The sequence below is a fragment of the Ornithorhynchus anatinus genome, chromosome 21, assembly GCF_004115215.2.
Source record: "Ornithorhynchus anatinus isolate Pmale09 chromosome 21, mOrnAna1.pri.v4, whole genome shotgun sequence".
NCBI lineage: Eukaryota > Metazoa > Chordata > Mammalia > Monotremata > Ornithorhynchidae > Ornithorhynchus > Ornithorhynchus anatinus.
In genome coordinates, this window is record NC_041748.1 from 13115408 (window position 1) to 13133395 (window position 17988).

General features: G+C 45.8%; 1 protein-coding gene across 21 annotated transcripts in view; it reads left to right on the plus strand.

Moving 5' to 3' along the window:
* AFDN (afadin, adherens junction formation factor) overlaps window positions 1-17988 on the plus strand; it is a 205062-nt gene that overhangs the window by 55002 nt on the left and 132072 nt on the right. For all 21 annotated transcript variants that reach the window (XM_029049191.2, XM_029049203.2, XM_029049210.2 and 18 more), the window contains exon 2: window positions 15430-15625. In XM_029049191.2, the coding sequence (XP_028905024.1) occupies window positions 15430-15625 (196 nt within the window). The remainder of the gene's footprint in view (window positions 1-15429; window positions 15626-17988) is intronic.

The following is a 17988-nucleotide window of genomic DNA, read 5'->3' on the forward strand; positions in this document are numbered from 1 at the left end:
GATTTTCAACACTACAATTGCTGTGTCTTGGAGGGTTGCCTGTACTTAATTCTAAATTTGAAATGTGCATGATCTGTCTGAGGTGATTATCTGTAGCGTGGCTCTATGGAGCTTTGGAGTCAGGGCTCATGAGTTCGAATCCCAGCTCTGCAACTTGTCGGCTGTGTGACTGTGGACAAGTCACTTCACTTCTCTATGCCTCAGTTCCCTCATCTGTAAAGTGGGGATTAAGACTGTGAGCCCCACGTGGGACATCCTGATTCCCCTATGTCTACCCCAGCGCTTAGAACAGTGCTCGGCACACAGTAAGCGCTTAGCAGATACCAACATTAATTAATTAATTAATTGTATTTACCCCGGTGCTTAGCCCATGCCATTTAATAAATTCTATAATAATAATAAGAGTATTTAAGTGCTTACTATGTGCAAAGCACTGTTCTAAGCTCTGGGAGGATAGAAGGTGATCAGGTTGTCCCACGTGGGGCTCACAGTCTTAATGCCCATTTTACAGTTGAGGTAACTGAGGCACAGAGAAGTGAAGTGACTTGCCCCAAGTCACACAGCTGACAAGCGACGGAGCCGAAATTTGAGCCCATGACCTCTGACTCCCAAGCCCGTGCTCTTTCCGCTGAACCACGGCTGATCCCAAGTTAGATCCCATGGGTATGCAGGTATAAATCAGATCTAGGCCAGGTATCCCCGAAGAATTTTTGTGGACCCAATCACACCACCTCTGTGTCACTAAGAAGTATAAGTAAATGGCTAAGTGCTTAAATGGGAGGAAATCTTAGTTATGACATCCACTGTCCATTGTTCTCCTTCCTTGTATGTCAGCGTTGAGGATAACTCTCCCAAGAGGTTCCCTGGCAACCCGTGAAGACACGGGCTTCTTACTGATCCTTCCCGAAGTCCTCAGTGCAGTTAAAGCTTGGAACAATGGCAAAATAAATTATGCAAACTCAGGACGCTTTTATTGTTAGGAGAAGCAGGAAACTGGTAACAAGGAAGACAGAAGAAATATTTTCAAGACAGATTGAAGCCAAACCACAGATGGCGGATCATTCCTGGAATGTTAATATGTCCGTCTTCCCCGTCTAGATTATAAGCTCCCCGAAGCCAGGGATCGTGTCTGCCAACTCTCCTTTACCGTGCTAGGTCTTTGCAAACAGTAAGCACTCGATAAATATTATCGATCGATTGATGGATCGGTCAGAGCTGTGGACAACAGGGAGATGGCCACAAAGAGAAGAGTAGCCTGGAACAGCAGTTACAAATGGGGTGACTCCTGGGGGAGGTTGGAAGAAAATTGCAACACCAAGAGGAAGAAAGGAAGACAGCAAATACTGCCGTGCTGCTGAGACCTTTCTTATGTTTACACCGGGGAAGCATATGTAGGATAGCTTTTACACCAGACGTGCAGATATCAAAATTACCAATTAAGGTTGAGTTTTTCTATATTAATTGAAGTCCCTCTAAATTTTGGATCTGCCTGCTCTTAGGTCTGTGCCGTTGAGATCTCGATATTCACTCCATCCCCACAGCGCTTATGTGCACATCAGTAATTTATTTGTTACTTTCTGCCTCCCCCTTAGACTGTAACCTCCTGCATCAATCATATTTATTGAGTGCTTATTGTACGCTGAGCACTCTACCAAGTACTTGGGAGAGTCCAGTGGAACAGAGTTGGTAGAAACGTTCTCTGCCCATAATGAGCTTACAGTCGAAAAAAATTTGTTATTCTATAGCGCTTTTGTTGCTCCAAGCTCTCACATGAAATTTTAATTAATTTAATTAATCTCACATTTCAGCCCTCACAACAGCCCTGTGAGATAGGGAGAGGAGGCAGGAGTCATTGTCTTGTCTTATGCCGTTGAGTCGTTTCCGACCCATCGCGACACCACGGACACGTCTCTCCCAGAACGCCCCCCCTCTACCTGCAGTCATTCTGGTAGTGGATCCGCAGAGTTTTATTTAGCACCATTTGAATAATAACAATAATTGTGGTATTTGTTAAGCGCTTACTATGGGCCAGGCACTGTACTAAGCACTGGGGTGGATACCAACAAATCGGGTTGGACACAGACCCTGTTCCCTCGTGGCACTCCCAGTCTCAATCCCCATTTTGCAAGTGAGGTAACCGAGGGCCAGAGAAGTGAAGTGACTAGCCCAAGGACACACAGCAGACAAATGGCAGAGCCGGGGTTGGTACCCATGACCTTCAGGCTCCCAGGCCCACGCTCTATCAACTACGCCATGCTGCTTCCCATTTTACAGACGGGGAAACTAAGGTACAGGGAAGTTAGTACAGTGCCTGGCACATAGGTAAGCGCTAAACAGATACCATCGTTATTAGGTGTCTCATGGTCACGCTGTAGGTTAACAGCACGGCTCGATTTGAACCTGGTCCTCTGGCTTCTAGACCAGCGATCTGCCACACCGCTTTCCCTCAATACCATTGATTAATGTGATTAACTAGTTTCCTCAGGCTAAAGCTCGATCCAGAAGTTAGAAATTACAGAGCGTGTTCTCTCCTAAAAGACTAGGGGTCACTTTTATTGGCGTTGATCTAGCATTCACCTAATCTTTGTCCACCTGGGAGTTGTGGGGGAATTCCAGGAGGTTTTAGAAGACTGCACAGTCTCTTTGGGACAGAATCAGTCAATCACTCGTATTTACTGAGTCCTTACTGTTTATAGAGCCCCGTACTAGGTAGTGGAGAAGCAGCGTGGCCTAGTGGATAGAGTACGGGCTTGGGAGTAAGAAGGACCTGGCTTCTAGTCTCTGCTCGGCTACTCGGTCTGCTGTGTGATCCCGGGCAAGTCACTTCACTTGCCTCAGTTACCTCATTTGGAAAATGGGGATTAGGATTGCGAGCCCCATGTGGAACCCGATTTGTATCCACCCCAGTGCTTAGTCCCGTGCTTGGTGCATAATAAGTACTTAACAAATACAAATTTGTATTCTTATTGCTGTAAAATGGGCACTAAGACTGTGAGCCCATGTGGGACAGGAATTGTGTCCAACTTGATTTGCTTGTATCCACCCTACCGACTAGTACATTAAATACACTTTTGGGCGATTATAGTACAACAGCAGAAACATTCCCTGCCCACAATCACTTGTGGTATTGTGCTCCTAGGCAAATCACTTAAAATTTTATCCTCTAATGTTGCCATGTGGAAAAATTGGAATAAGAGAGCCTGCATTGTCTGACCTCATAGGATGTGGAAAGGATATATGCAATCAACACGTATTCATTTTAGTTTCTGCCTCTGTATTGTAAGATTCTTGAGGGCGAGGGTCAAATCTGCTAATTCGATTTTATTCTCCCAAGCGATTACTGCAGTGCTCTGCACACGGGTTCTCAGTAAATCTTCCTGATTTACAGTGAAAGCATGCTTTGGGAGTTCTGCAGAAGAAACGTGACATATAAATCTAGGGTACCAGATGGCCTTTCAGAATGACCTTTTAACTGGCATTGCTTTAGGATGCAATCTTCATGCTTTCATTTCATTTTCTGTTTCTCCAACACATTAGTACCTTCAAGTCAATCCTTTGCAGCAAACCGTGTTTTCTATCGAAAGGGTACAATTTTTGCTATATTATGGTAAAGAGTTCCAGTGCTATTGAATATATCCGCTGTCGTTAGGTGAACAAAGGAGTTAAAAGCGTGGTTTAGAGTACTTAGAGGACGATTTTATTGCGAAAGGGGACACAGATTGATAATTCATAAAGCACTCAATCAGCTCGCCCCCCATCATACCTCACCTCACTAATCTCCTACTACAGCCCAGGTCGCACACTCTTACTCACTGTACCTCGATCTTTTCTATCTCATCGCCAGTCCCCTTCCCTGGAATTCCGTCCCCCTCTGTATATGCCAGACCGCCATCCTCCTCACCTTCAAAACATTTCTAAGTCCACATCTCCACTAAGAGAACTTCCCCGATTAAACCCTCTTTCCTCTGGCTCACTCTCCCTTCTAGGTTACCTCTTCAGGTGGACCTGTGACCTTTGGACAGTTGATATTCACCCCATCCCCAACCCTACAGCACTTATGTATATATCTTCAAATTATATGTTACTTATTTCTTCATAATAATGATGGTCTCCCCCTCCAGACTGCCTAGGGCAGGAAACCTGTTGGTTAATTCTGTTGCAGTATACTTCCCCAAGCACTTAGAACAGTGCTCTGTACATAGTAGGTGCTCAATAAATACCATTGATTGATTGGTAAGCCTCTTGCTGTGATGGTTTTTGCTTTCTCGGGACAATCTGGCAGGTGTAAATCCACAGTTCCTGTTTTAGAATTTTTCATTCCTGAAGAAGAGTAGCATAAGAAATGGTGGTTCAAATTTAAATAAAACTAAATAAGCTGAATTACAAATGGAGTTTTGATTTGGGAAATGCAATTTTAAGAACACTTAGAGTTTTCTCCATTGCATTTGACCATCTCATAAATGGCCATAAATAGAATCCGCCGTTGTCAGGGTGCTAAAAGTTTTTGTGTGTCCATGAGAAACCAAACCAGTCTTCCATCAGGGTGCTTAAAAACATCAATAAATGGCTCTTGTTCCAAAAAGATTGACTCTAAAGGCCAATCAGCATGGCAGAGTGGATAGAGCACGGTTCCGAGAGTCAGAAGGTCATGGGTTCTAATCCCGGATCTGCCACTTGTCTGCTATGACCTTGGTCAAATCATTTTATTTCTCTGGGCCTCAGTTCCCTCATCTCTAAAATGGGGATTGAGACTGTGAGCCCCGCGTGGGACAGGGACTGGGTCCATCTTGGATTTGCTTGTATCCATCCCCATCACTTAGTACAGTGCCCGACGCGTGGTAAGTGCTTAACAAATACCATCATTATTATTATTATAACCACCATTTGACTCATCATTTCTTTAGTCATGTAGACTTCAGTATTTCTAGTTTCCAGATGACCTCCTCAGATTGTGTCTAATCAATCAGTCGTATTTATCGAGTGCAAACTGTGTGCAGGGCAATGTACTAAACAGTGGGGAAAGTATGATACAGCAGAGTTGCTTGAAGCGATCCCTGATCAAAGGAGCTGACAGTTTACAGGGGGAAGATCCATCAGTGGTATTTGAGCATTTACTATGTGCAGAGCACTGCACTAAGCGCTTGGGTGGCAACCATATCACAGAGTCGGTAGACATATTCCCTCATCACAAGGATGAACCGTCTAGAGGGGGATACAGGTATTGAAATAAATTCTGGATCAGTACCCAGATGTTGGGGGACCGAGGGTGGGGTGAATATTAAGTGCTTAAAGGTTACAAATCTAGGTGATGCAGAAGGTAGTGGGGGAAAGGGAAGACCTCTTGGAGGAGATGTGATTTTTAGGAAGGCTTAGAAGGTGGGGAGAGTGGTGGTCTGTGGTATATAAAGAGGGAGGGAGTTCCAGGCCAGAGGGAGGACATGAAGCATCAAGATCGATTTGATGGAGGTACAGTGAGTGAATTGGCAGTAGAGGAACACACTGTGCGGCTTGGGTTGTAGTAGGGAATCAGAGACATGAGGTAGAAAGGAGCAAGCTGATCGAGTGCTTTAAAAGCAATGGTAAGGAGTTTCTGTTTGATGCAGAGTTAACAATAATAATAGTGATGGCATTTGTTAAGTGCTTACTATGTGCAAAGCACTGTTCTAGGTGCTGGGAGGGGGATACAAGGTGATCAGGTTGTCTCGTGTGGGACCCCACAGTCTTAATCCCCATTTTACAGATGGGGTCACGGAGGCACAGAGAAGTGAAATGTCTTGCCCAAATTCACGCAGCTGCCAAGTGGCGGAGCCGGGATTAGAACCCGTGACCTCTGACTCCCAAGTCCGGGCTCTTTCCACCTAGCCACGCTGCTTCTCACTGTGGGCAACTGCTGGAGGTTCTTGAGGAGTGGGAAGATGTGGGAACTGTAGGTTTTGGTGTGTTATTTTTTAGAAAAATGACCTCGGCAGCAGAGTGAAGTGTGGGTTGGAATGGGGAGAGACAGGAGGCAGAAACGGTAGTTAGAGTGGGATACGCTAAGTCTTTGTTCAACAGGGACTATGTTTAGGTCATTGGTTTTTTCCTCCCCCTCCCTTCCCCCTTTCAGATTTATGTCAGTTCAGAGAGAAAAGCATGGGGTTTCCTGTGTGGAATCAACTGGTCAACTACCGCTTCCTCCATGGGGATTGGACATGGCCGTAATCCACTTGAAATAGCTGTCTCTGCACCGTTGCCCAGGGGGCTGGGAAATAGGTTTGCGAGAGGAACTGAGCAAGGTGGGAAGACAAGTACAGTCGTCAGCGTTGATCTATTAAAGTTCTGGAAGGGCCGAAAGGTTCTGATTAGTGGGTCTTCAGGGAGCTCTCAGGTCCTCGTAGTAAATTGGTTAAAAATTTATAAGCTCGCCATTTGGGTAAGAAGGGGAACCGGTAGCCTAATTGATTACAGGTACAGTAAATTCCAGACCTGACTTTTTTTTTTTTGCAGCACAAAGAATTCCTGAGAGGAATAAACAGGGAAAATAGACAGCTATCCCACCCCTTCCGGTATTTTCTCTCCCACAACAATGCCAGCACCTTATTCTTTGTCCTTGCTGATGTGCTGTGTTGAAAAACACAGTTTAAGCCTCCTACACATTCCCTGTGTGTAATGTGATTCTTTGATCTCAGTCCTCAGTTACAATTCTAAAATACCTGATTTGTATTTTGAAATTTGAAGAGTACAGCTTGTTTGCTTTTTTTTTTTTTTAACCTTTCTGTCAGTGACTAGGAGGTTGCAGTGTCTGTCCATTTATTGAAAAAATATTGTGGTGTTTATATTCATCCATGTTCCATTTCTAACATGGCAGGAATGGCCACTCTGTTTGGTTTTTTTTACGGTATTTAAGCACTGACTATGTGCCAGCCACTGTACTAAGCGCTGGGGTAGATACAGGCTATTTAGTTTGGACAGAGTCCATGTCCCATATGGGACTAATTAATAATGTTGGTATTTATTAGGTGCTTACTATGTGCAGAGCACCGTTCTAAGCGCTGGGGTAGATACAAGGTAATCAGGTTGTCCCACATGAGGCTCACAGTTAATCCCATTTTACAGATGAGGGAACTGAGGCACAGAGAAGTTAAGTGACTTGCCCAGAGTCACACGTTGAGACCGTAAGCTTGTTGTGGGCTGCATATGTGTATGTTATATTGTTATATATATTGAATAATGCAATGCTCTGTGCATTATTATTGTAATCATTATTATTGTTATGTCACACTGCAAAGATTATATCTGCTCTCTTGAATTTTTGTGTAAAGCCACACTGTGAATTAGTGTGGGCTGGGCTGATTTTGCTATTTAGTAGTCTGCTTTGTTTGTCAGAGCAGCCCTATGTAGCAATAATGATAATGATTGTGGTATTTGTTAAATGCTTACTATGTGCCAGGCGCTCTACTAAGCGCTGGGGTGGATTCATTCATTCATTCACTCGTATTTATTGAGCGCCTACCGAGTGCAGAGCACTGTACTAAGCATTGGAGTGGATACAAGCAAATAGGGTTGGACAGAGTGCCTGTCCCAAAAGCCAAATTTTAAGGCCCTTCTCCTACCCCCCACCTCACTGGGGCTGAGCGACGCATTGCTCCGAAGCAGCGTGGCCCGGTGGATAAAGCACAGGTCTGGGCATCAGGAGGCCCTGGGTTCTAATCCTGACTCCACCACTTGTCTGCTGTGGAACCTTAGGCAAGTCACTTCACTTCTCTGGGCCTAAGTTACCTCATTTGGAAAATGGGGATTGAAACTCTGAAACCCACGTGGGACAGGGCTCGTATCCACCCCAGCGCTTGGTACGGTGTCTGGCACATACTAAGCGCTTAGCAATTGCCTCAGCACCTCCTGCCTCTGGGCTGGAAGGCCCTCCCTCCTCAATTCCGCCAGACAGTTACTCTCCCCTCCTTCAAAGCCTTCTTGAAGGCCCATCTCCTCCAAGAGGCCTTTCCAGACTAAGCCCATTTTTCCTCAACTCCCACTCCCTTCTGCGTCACCCTGACTCGCTCCCTTTGCTCTTCCCCGCTCCCAGCCCCACAGCACTCATGTATATATCTGTCATTTATTTATTTGTATTGATGGGAAAAGCAGCAGCCATAACAGGCCGCCACCTCAGCGCTTAGAAAGCGAGGAAGCCCGCCCCTGACTGCGGTTATCCGTCTCTGAGCCGCGAGGAGCCGAAATTCTCTATCACTGCCTGATGTGGTATTTTTTCTAACCATCCTTGTCCTGCTCTCTTCTGTCTTTGTGTTTCCGCTGATGTATCGTTCCTTATGTATCTTTAGCCACTTCCCCTGCCCATCCACTTCCCCTTGTAATTACATTTTGATCCCCTTACGGGCCAAGGACCCAGATCTAATTCTCAAACTTGTAGTTTTTTCCCCGGCTCTTAAAGCTGCTTTCTAACAACACAGGTGCAGTAATAAATCCGATTACCACTATTCTACTGCCACACATCGTGAACGTTAATTCGTTCACTCACTTGTTCTTACTGAACTGCAGAGTGCTCTATTAGTCACTCGGGACAGTAATAATAATAATTATGGTATCTATTAAGCATATCCTCCGAGCCAAACACTGTGCTAAGCCCTGGGCTAGGTACAAGATAATCAACTCCTACAGTCCAAGTAGCCGGGAGAACAGGTATTGAATCCCCATTTTGCAGATGAGAGAACCCAAGCCCAGCGACATGAAGTGACTTGCCCAGGGGCACACAGCAAACAAGTGGATCAAGATGGTGAGCCCCATCTGAGACAGGGACTGTGTCCATCCAACCTGATTAACTTGTATCTAACTTGGCGCTTAGAACAGTGCTTTACACATAGTAAATGCTTAACAAGTACCATCATTATTATTTTTAACTGACATAATAATATATACATGTTGTTGTGAGGGTGAGAGGGAGGATGAATGAAGGAGCAAGTAAGAGCGGCAAAGAAGGAAGTGGGAGAAGAGGGCTTAGTCAAGGAAGGCTTTTTGGAGATGTGCCTTCAATAAGGTTTTGCTGAGTGACCTCGGGCAAGTCACTTAACTTCTGTGGCCTAAATTCCTTCATCTGTAAAATGGGATTAGGACTGAGAGCCTCATGTGGGACAGGGACTGAGTGTAACTTGATTAACTTGTATCTACCCCAGTGGGTAGAAGAGCGTATTAAGTGCTTAACAAGTTCCGTCATCATTAATCATTATTGACTGGATGATACCTAGGTATTATGTGTTTAAGGTTCAGTCTCAGCAGTTTAGATGCTTTTACTGCTTGACGCGTTGTACTTTCCAAGCGCTTAATACAGTGTTCTGCGCACAGTAAGCACTCTGTAAATACGAATGAATGAATGAAAATTGCCAAAGGGTTTGTCCGGTGATAGTAAGACTGCGTTCTGTCACATCGGTTTTTAGGTGAGCCCCACGAGGGCTGGGGACTGTGTCTTACCCGCTGATCTCATACCACCCCCAAGCGCCGAGCCCCGCGCTTGGTTCAGAGTGAGCGCTTAACAAATGCCCCCGGCACTCTCATCCTTTCGTCGTCCCTCCCGCCGTCACAGTGTCGGTGGCTGCCCCGTGGACCGTGTCTCCGAGAGGGACCCACCGGCTGACCCCGCCAACTCTTGGCCCCCAAGTTCCTCTTTTAGGAGGTGGCCGTAATCCTCCTGGCTTTTCAGTGCTGCTGCTCGATGGAGAAAGGATCTAGGAGACAATAATAATAATTATGGTATCCGTGAAGCTCTTACTATGTGCCAAGCACTGTTTTAAGTGCTGGGATGGGTACAAGGTAATCAGGTTGTCCCACGTGGGGCTCACAGTCTTCATCCCCATTAAACAGATGAGGTAACTGAGGCCCAGAGAAGCGAAATGACTTGTCCAAGATCACACAGCAGACAAGTGGCAGAGCCGGGATTAGAACCCATGACCTTCTTCTGAGTCCCGGACCCGTGCTCTATCCACTAGGCCATGCTGCTCTCCCATTGGTATCTGCTCTCCCAGATACCACGGGGCAGACCGTGGAGGCATCCACCCTGACTGTCTCGATTCTAGGAGGTCGACGGTGGCGTCATTAAGACACGTCAGCGACTGACGGGAAGGCAGTGGGATCCCGGATCTGCTGCCTGTCTGCTGGCTGACCTTGGGCAAGTCACTTCACTTCTCTGGGCCTCACTTACCTCACCTGCAAAATGGGGATTGAGACTATGAGCCCCTCATGGGCCAGGAACTGTGTCCAATCCCATTTACTTGTATCCACCCCAGCACTTAGTACAGTACCTGGTTTAACAATTGCCACAGTTATTATTATTATTAGGGAAAATGACCTGGACTGAGAGACTCCCAGCTCTGCTACTGGCCTGCCGGGGTGAACTCGGGCAAGGCCCTTCCCTTCCCTGAGCCTCAGTTTCCTCTCTGTAAAATGGGGATAAGGACCATTGTGTCCCCCACGTTAAATAATAACGGTGGCACCTTTTGAGTGCTTACTATGTCCCAAGCACTCTACTGAGTATTAAGGTAGACTTAAGATAATCTATTTGGACACAGTCCCTGTCCCACTTGGGGGTCACGGTCCAAGTAGGAGGGAGTAGGATTTAATGCTCATTGTACAGAGGAGAAAACGAGGCGCAGAGAAGTAAGTGACTTGCTCAGGGTCACACCGTGGAGTCAGAATTCGAACCCAGGTCTTATTACTTGCAGGCCCATCCTCTTTTGACTAGGCCACGTTGCTTCACAGTCTAAGAAGTCCCTGTATGGATCAGGGATTGAACTCAATCTGATAACCTCATATTTATATACCACAGTGCTTCCTACTTAATAAATGCTTGATAAATGCCATAAATATTTTGGTATATTTATTTGACATAGCCACTAAAAAGGAGTATTTGCTGTTTACTTACTATTTACTAAATCGCTTTCCAGTCCTTTGGGCATCCTTGAGCAAACTGAATAGCGGTATTGAATTAAGCCGTAATACAAGTCAGCTTCTTTCTAGTGAGTACATCTGAAAAGCCGTTCAGTCCGTATCTCCCCACTCCCCCAAAACCTCCGATGGTTGTCCATCCGCCTCCACATCTAGCGCTTAGTACAGTGCCTGGCACATAGTAAGTGCTTAACAAATGCCATAATTATTATTATCAAACAGAAACTTCTTTTGATTGTATTTAAGGCACTCAATCAGCTTCTCCCCTCCCTCCCTCTCCTACCTAGCCTCTGCTGCAGTTCAACCCTCACTCTCCGCTTCTCAAACACCAGCCTACGTCCAGCACCTTGATCCCAGCGCTTAGTATAGTGCCTGGCACATAGTAAGCGCTTAACAAATAGTGCAAGAATCATTTATTTCGCCACCTACCCCTTGCCCTCATCCCCCCGCTGTCCCAGAACTCCCCTTCCCTTCATATCTAACAATTCGCTTCTCTCCCCACCTTCAAAACCCTTCTAAAGCCACATCTCTTCCAAGAAGCCTTCCCTGACTAATCCCTCTATTTCACCTCTCCACCCCCATCTCTGGGTCGATTATGAACCTGGCTCTGTGATGCTGATGATGTTTGTGGTAATTGTCAGGGCTTACTGCGTGCCAGACACTGTTCTAAATGCTGGGGTTGGTACGAGGTGATCAGCTCCTGTCCCACATGGAGCTCAAATTTTAACCCCCTTTTTATAGATGAGGCCCAGAGAAGTTAAGTGACATGCCCAAAGTCACACAGCAGACATGTGGCGGAGTCAGAATTAGAATCCACGTCCTCTGAGTCCCACGTCCGTGCTTTTCCACTAAGCCACGCTGCTACTCACTACAGCCCCACGTTACTTACGTAAATATTTATCTACCGTACTATTTCCCCATCTCTAACTTAATATAAAGCCAGTCTCCCCGTAGACTGAAAGCTCCTCGTGGGTGGGGATTTGCCAACATTTTGTTGTATTGTGCACTCCGAAGAAGTTACTGCAGTGCTCTGCACACAGTAAGTGCTCCATAGTTACCACTGACCAATTGATTGATTGATGGCTAGTGTGTATGGGACCATTCTGACATAACTAACCATGTCATCATGAAAGCATCCCAGAATGAGCCCTTTTCCTCTGCTCCTCCTCCCCTTCCCATCGCCCCAACTTCCTCCCTCTCTGTACCCCCCTCCCCACCCCACAGCACTTGTGAATATACGTACATATTAATTATTCTATTTATTATGCTAATGATGTGTATATATCTGAAATTCTATTTATATTGATGCTATTGATGCCTGTCTACTTGTTTTGCTTTGTTTTGTTTTCTGTCTCCCCCCTTCTAGACTGTCAACCCGTTGTTAGATAGGGAATGTCTCTATCTGTTGCTGAATTGTGCTTTCCAAGCGCTTAATACAGTGCTCTGCACACAGTAAGCTCTCAATAAATACAATCGAATGAATGAATGAATAATCAGAGTCTTGGTAAACGTTTCTAGTTTAGCAGCGGAGCAATGCTATTGACTTCCAGGGCCCAAAATGCTTTCATGAGGTCAACAAATTCACTGTAGAAGTTCACTGCTGTCCTGCCCTCTCCCCTTTAATAAGTCTCGCTGTAACTATCCATTTGGTCCCTGTATAAATTGCAGATATTTGACCTCCAGTATGGAAAAGTATAGAGCTGACTTGGTTGCACAGACCAGCTGCTAAGATCTTACCAAAGTCTTTTAGCTCCTTGTAGACGGCGAATGGGTCTACCAACTGTGTTGTATTGTAATCCGTCAATCCGTGGTAATTATTATTATTATTAGTAGTAGTATGGTATTTGTGAAGTGCTTACTCTGTGCTAGACACTGTAGGAAGTGCTGGGGTGGATACAAGCCAGTCGGGTTGGACACAGTCCCTGTCCCCTATGGGGCTCACAGTCTCAATCCCCAGATGAGGCCCAGAGAAGGAAAGTGACTTATCCGAGGTCACACAGCAGACGGATGGCAGAACCAGGATTAGAACCCATGACCCTGACTCCCAAGCCCGTGCTGCTTCTCTAATTACTGATTACTGATCGCTTACTAGGTGCAGAGCACTGTACTGGGTTCTTGGAAGAGTGCAATTCAGCAGAATTAGCAGACACGTCTCCTGCCCATAATGAGCTTACAGTCTAGAGGGGGGAGACTGACAATATGAATAAATAAGTAATTTATTATATTTACTTATATAATATAAAGCTGTGTATATAAATGCTGTGGGGCTGGGGGTGGGGCACGTAACAAACGTCCAGATGTCACCGATCCAAGCACAGAGACGGTATCTAAATGCACTGTACTCTCCCGAGCACTTAGTACGGGGCTCAGCACACAGTAAGGGCTCTATTAGGGAATATATCTGCTAATTCTGTTGTATTTTGCTCTCCCAAGCGCTTAGTACAGTGCTCTGTAAGCGCTCGATAAATACGATTGATTGACGGGCATCGGCGAATGAAGCTTAGTTGCAGCATTTCGTCTTCTTGCCTCTCTTGATGGCAGTTTTGCAATCTTGTGCCTTTTCTCTACCCTCCATTTGCTGGAGGGGAAACCTAAGTATACGTCTCCTTGGTACCTCTTTCCCATTGGAAGCTTCACTTGGCAAGTCATCAAAGCCTACGGGCTTTATCAGTCTCCATGAGCTCTGATGGGTGTTGACTTCTTCAGAAGTCACATCAAAGATCATAATGCCACACTCTGGCAAGAGAGAGAATATTGAAGTTTCGCTACATTCACCACAGGAATACGCCTGAACTTTATAGCGATCACTCAAGTCCTGAAAGCCCGGTTCCTTCCTTTCTCCACCCCACACTTCGTGAGAAGCAGCGTGGCCTAATGGCAGGAGTACGGGCCTGGGAGTCAGAGATCCCCATTCTGATCCCGGCCCCCCCCCCCCCCCCCCACTTGTCTGCTGTGTGACCTTAAGCAAGTCACTACACTTCTCTGCGCCTCATCTGTAAAATGGGGATTGTGACTGTGAGCCCCACGTGGGATACCCTAATTACCCGGTATCTACCCCAGCGCTTAGAACAGTGCTTGGCATGTAGTAAGCACTTAACAAAGACCCAAATTATTATTATTAGACTTTGGGCGAGTCACTTAACTTCTCTGTGCCTCAGTTACCGCATCTGAAAAATGGGGATTAAGACTGTGAGCCCCACCTGGGACAACCTGATAACCTTGTGTCTCCCCCCGGTGCTTAGAACAGTGCTTGGCACATAGTAAGCGCTTAACAAATACTATTATTATTATTATTATTATAGGATGACATTTGGGGTTGGCGGGTGTATAAAAATACGTCTGAGAGGCCAGATATTGCCATCTAGTGGAAAACAGCAAGTTGGCCAAGCTGCCTGAATTGCAGCTGTTGAGTTGTTATTTTTTTTTACGACTCAGTAGAGTGTTCCAACTAATTTGAGTAGTACAGAGCATCAAAAGTACGGGAGGGCCAGTTAAATCGAATTTGCGCAGCCACAAAGCTGAGGAGGTGGGTGAGGATTTGTTCACCAGAACTACTGAACTGTATTGTTAGCAGGCGGCTCTCCTCAATGGGTTGCGGTTTGGTTCAATACAAAAGTTTACCAGCCCCTTCTAATTGATTTTTGAATTGAATGGATTAGCACAGTGGGAATGACCTTAGAAAAATAATTCTGCAAATTTAACTGGGATTAAAGTAAGCGTTCCCATTTTGGATATTAGCCACAAGCCGTGGAAAATGTACTGTCCAACTTAGCGTTTTCAGCTGAGAAGATTTTCCAGCACTGTGAGAATGGAAAATGAAGTATTACCTTTTTTTAAATTCCACACTGTTGAGGGATGAAAATTTAGGAAAAAATATATTTTATTTCAGGAGCCGTCTTCAGTAGTATACCCAGTGTACAAAATTGCAAAATACTGAGGAGGTATTAAGCCTTTCTTTCTTTTGATGCTTTTAAGTAGGTATTAGTATTAACAAAAAATAAATAAAAGGCAGTTGCCTCCAACAATGGAAATGCAAAAGTTTCTTTATTGGGCTGCCATTTCCTTCAGCTTTTTCCTCCTGTTCAGGTTCAGTAAGAAGGTTCTAAATGTGGATAACCTCATTATTGTGTTAGCTTTTTCAAAGAACTGTAGATTTCACTCCAAAAATCTCAATCTTACTTCCTTTGTAAACTGAAAGCTTCCTTTAGAAAAGTGCCTTCAGCCATGATGATCAGAAGAGGTAATTTCAAATAATTTATGAGCCAGTGTTCAAGATGACACTTGGGAGCAGATGTGTCAAAATTTTAAAACAGCACACTGGTGGATTAAATAAAGTTATTCAGCTTTCACAGATTAGTAATGCCTGACATGTATGGGATAATTGGTGAAATTAATTTCTTTTCTTGCTTTGGAGGAAAAATGGGGACGAATCCGGATCTCTCTCCTCGTCACGAAGTACCGAGTGTTTTCAACATTTAAAAATACTTTTATTGCTTGCAGGATTTGGAGTTTCATGGAGTAATGAGATTTTACTTTCAAGACAAAGCCGCTGGAAACTTTGCCACCAAATGTATCCGCGTCTCCAGCACAGCCACTACTCAAGATGTCATAGAAACTCTGGCGGAGAAATTCCGACCTGACATGCGGATGTTGTCATCTCCGAAATACTCCCTCTATGAAGTGCACGTCAGTGGAGGTTAGTGTATCCTGGCTGGGGAGAGGATCTGTCTGTGTACATTGGGAAGTCTGACTACTTCTGGCTTTGGTCTGTATTTTCAAACACCTCTAACAGCAACCTTCGCAATACACCTTGCTCTCGACTACTTGCCGCCGACCTGTCGCCTAAAACGTCCCCTCTGTCATGTCCATATCGTCATTTCGTCCCAGACAATCTCTGTCCCCCGCTTCAGAGCCTTAGTGAAGGCCCATCTCCTCCAAGAGGCCTTCCGTCTTCTCCCACTCCCTTCCGCATCACCCTGACTTGCTTCCTTCATTCAACGCCACCCCCAGCCCCACGGCCCATAGGTACATATCCATGATTTATTTATATCGGGAGGACTGATTCTCTGGAGAAGACCCCGATGCTAGGAAAAGTCCGGGGAAAACGTGGAAGAGGCAGACCGGCAGCTAGGTGGTTAGAGACCATAACAGCGATAACGGAAGAACCGTTAGAAAGGTTGCGGATTATGGCAGAGGACAGGACGTTCTTGAGAAAGTACATCCGTGGAGTCTCCATGAATCGGAAACGACTCGACGGCACTTAATAATAATAAAAATGTCCGTCTCCCCCTCTGGACTGTGAGCTCTCTGTGGGCAGGAAATGCGTCCCTTATATTGCTGTGGTGGTGTACTTTTCCCAAGCACTTAGTAGAATGCTCCATAAGTACGATTAATTGATTGATCGATGTCCCTTCAGCCTTGGTGCCTCATTGTTTGTCATATGGGTTCCTTAGATTAATCTGAGTTTATCATTATTATTACTATTATCCTTATTATGGCATTTATTGAATGTTTACTGTTTGTCCAGCGCTGCTCTTAGCACTGGGTTAAAAAAAAAAATATCTGTTATGTGCCAAGCCCTGTTCTAAGCACTGGTGTAGATACAAGGTAATCAGGTTGTCCCACGTGGGGCTCCTAGTCTTAATCCCCATTTCCAGATGAGGCAACTGAGGCACAGAGAAGTTAAGTGGCTTGCCTAAGGTCACACAGCAGACAAGTGACGAAGCTGGGATGAGAACCCGCGTTCTCTGATTCCCAAGCCCCTGCTCTTTCCGCTAAGCCCCGCCGCTTCTCTGGGCATCGAGCAAACACGAGCCCATTCACTGCTGGAGTGACCTCAGCTTCTGAAAGGCAGCATGGCATAGTGGATAGAGCAGTGCAGAAGGAGGGAGAATAGAGTGGGAGAATAGCCCGTGCTCCAAGCCGGCGTGCCAACGGATTCCATTTGAGGTGAACTATGGTGGTCCTTTTTTCCTCTGGCTACTTTCTAGAGGCTGCCCCGGTTCTGACAGATCAACTTTGGTTTCCTTGCGTCGCCCGTGTATGATTGCATTTTAGCAGCTTAGCTCAGACTGTCATTGCCTGAGTGCCCTGTGATCCCACAGTGGAGCGGGTCTTTAATGTTCCAGAAGAGCTCTTATGATTTTATGCCAACTGTGTGCCTGAGGCAGAGCAGATAGAGTTGGTCAAACGATTTGATCACCATGGCCCCCGTGACCCACAGCTGTTATACAGCACTGTGATGCCAGCAGCGTGGTTGAAGGTCATCTGTATCTCCCGGGCCGACTCTTAACTTCCAACGATCATAATAATCATAATGTTGGTATCTGTTAAGCGCTTGCTATGTGCCGAGCACTGTTCTGAGCGCTGGAGTAGATACAGGGTCATCAGGTTGTACCACGTGAGGCTCGCAGTTAAATCCCCATTTTCAGATGAGGGAACTGAGGCACAGAGAACTGAGTCATACAGCTGACAGGTGGCAGAGTCAGGATTCGAACCCATGACCCCTGACTCCCAAGCCTGGGCTCTTTCCACTGAGCCACGCTGCTTCTAATAATTCTGCTATTTGTTAAGCGCTTACTGTTGGCCAGGCATTATACCAACCTCTGGGGTGGTTACTAGCAAAACGAATTGGACACAGACCCTATCCCGCATGGGGCTTGCAGTCTTAATGCCCATTTTACAGATGAGGAAACTGAGGCTCAGAGAAGTGAAGTGACTTGTCCAAGGTCACAGAGCCGACAAGTGGCAGCTCCGGGATTAGAAGCTACAACCTTCTGACTTCCAGGCCTATCCACCACGCCACGCTGCTTCCCAGCGATGATGCTCCAGCTCCCCAAATTCTGTATTGGCCACACTCTTCCGACTCGTGACCCGTCATCTGTAATAGCGTTTCACGAGGACGGCCCCGACAAGTAGCAGGAGTTTTTGAGGGCTGTGAGGCCATTGAGGATACCATGGGGCCAGTCCCTCAGTTAGTTGTATATATTGAACGCATACTGTGTGCAGAACACTGTACTAACCTCTTGAAAGAGTACAATATAACAATAAACAGCCACA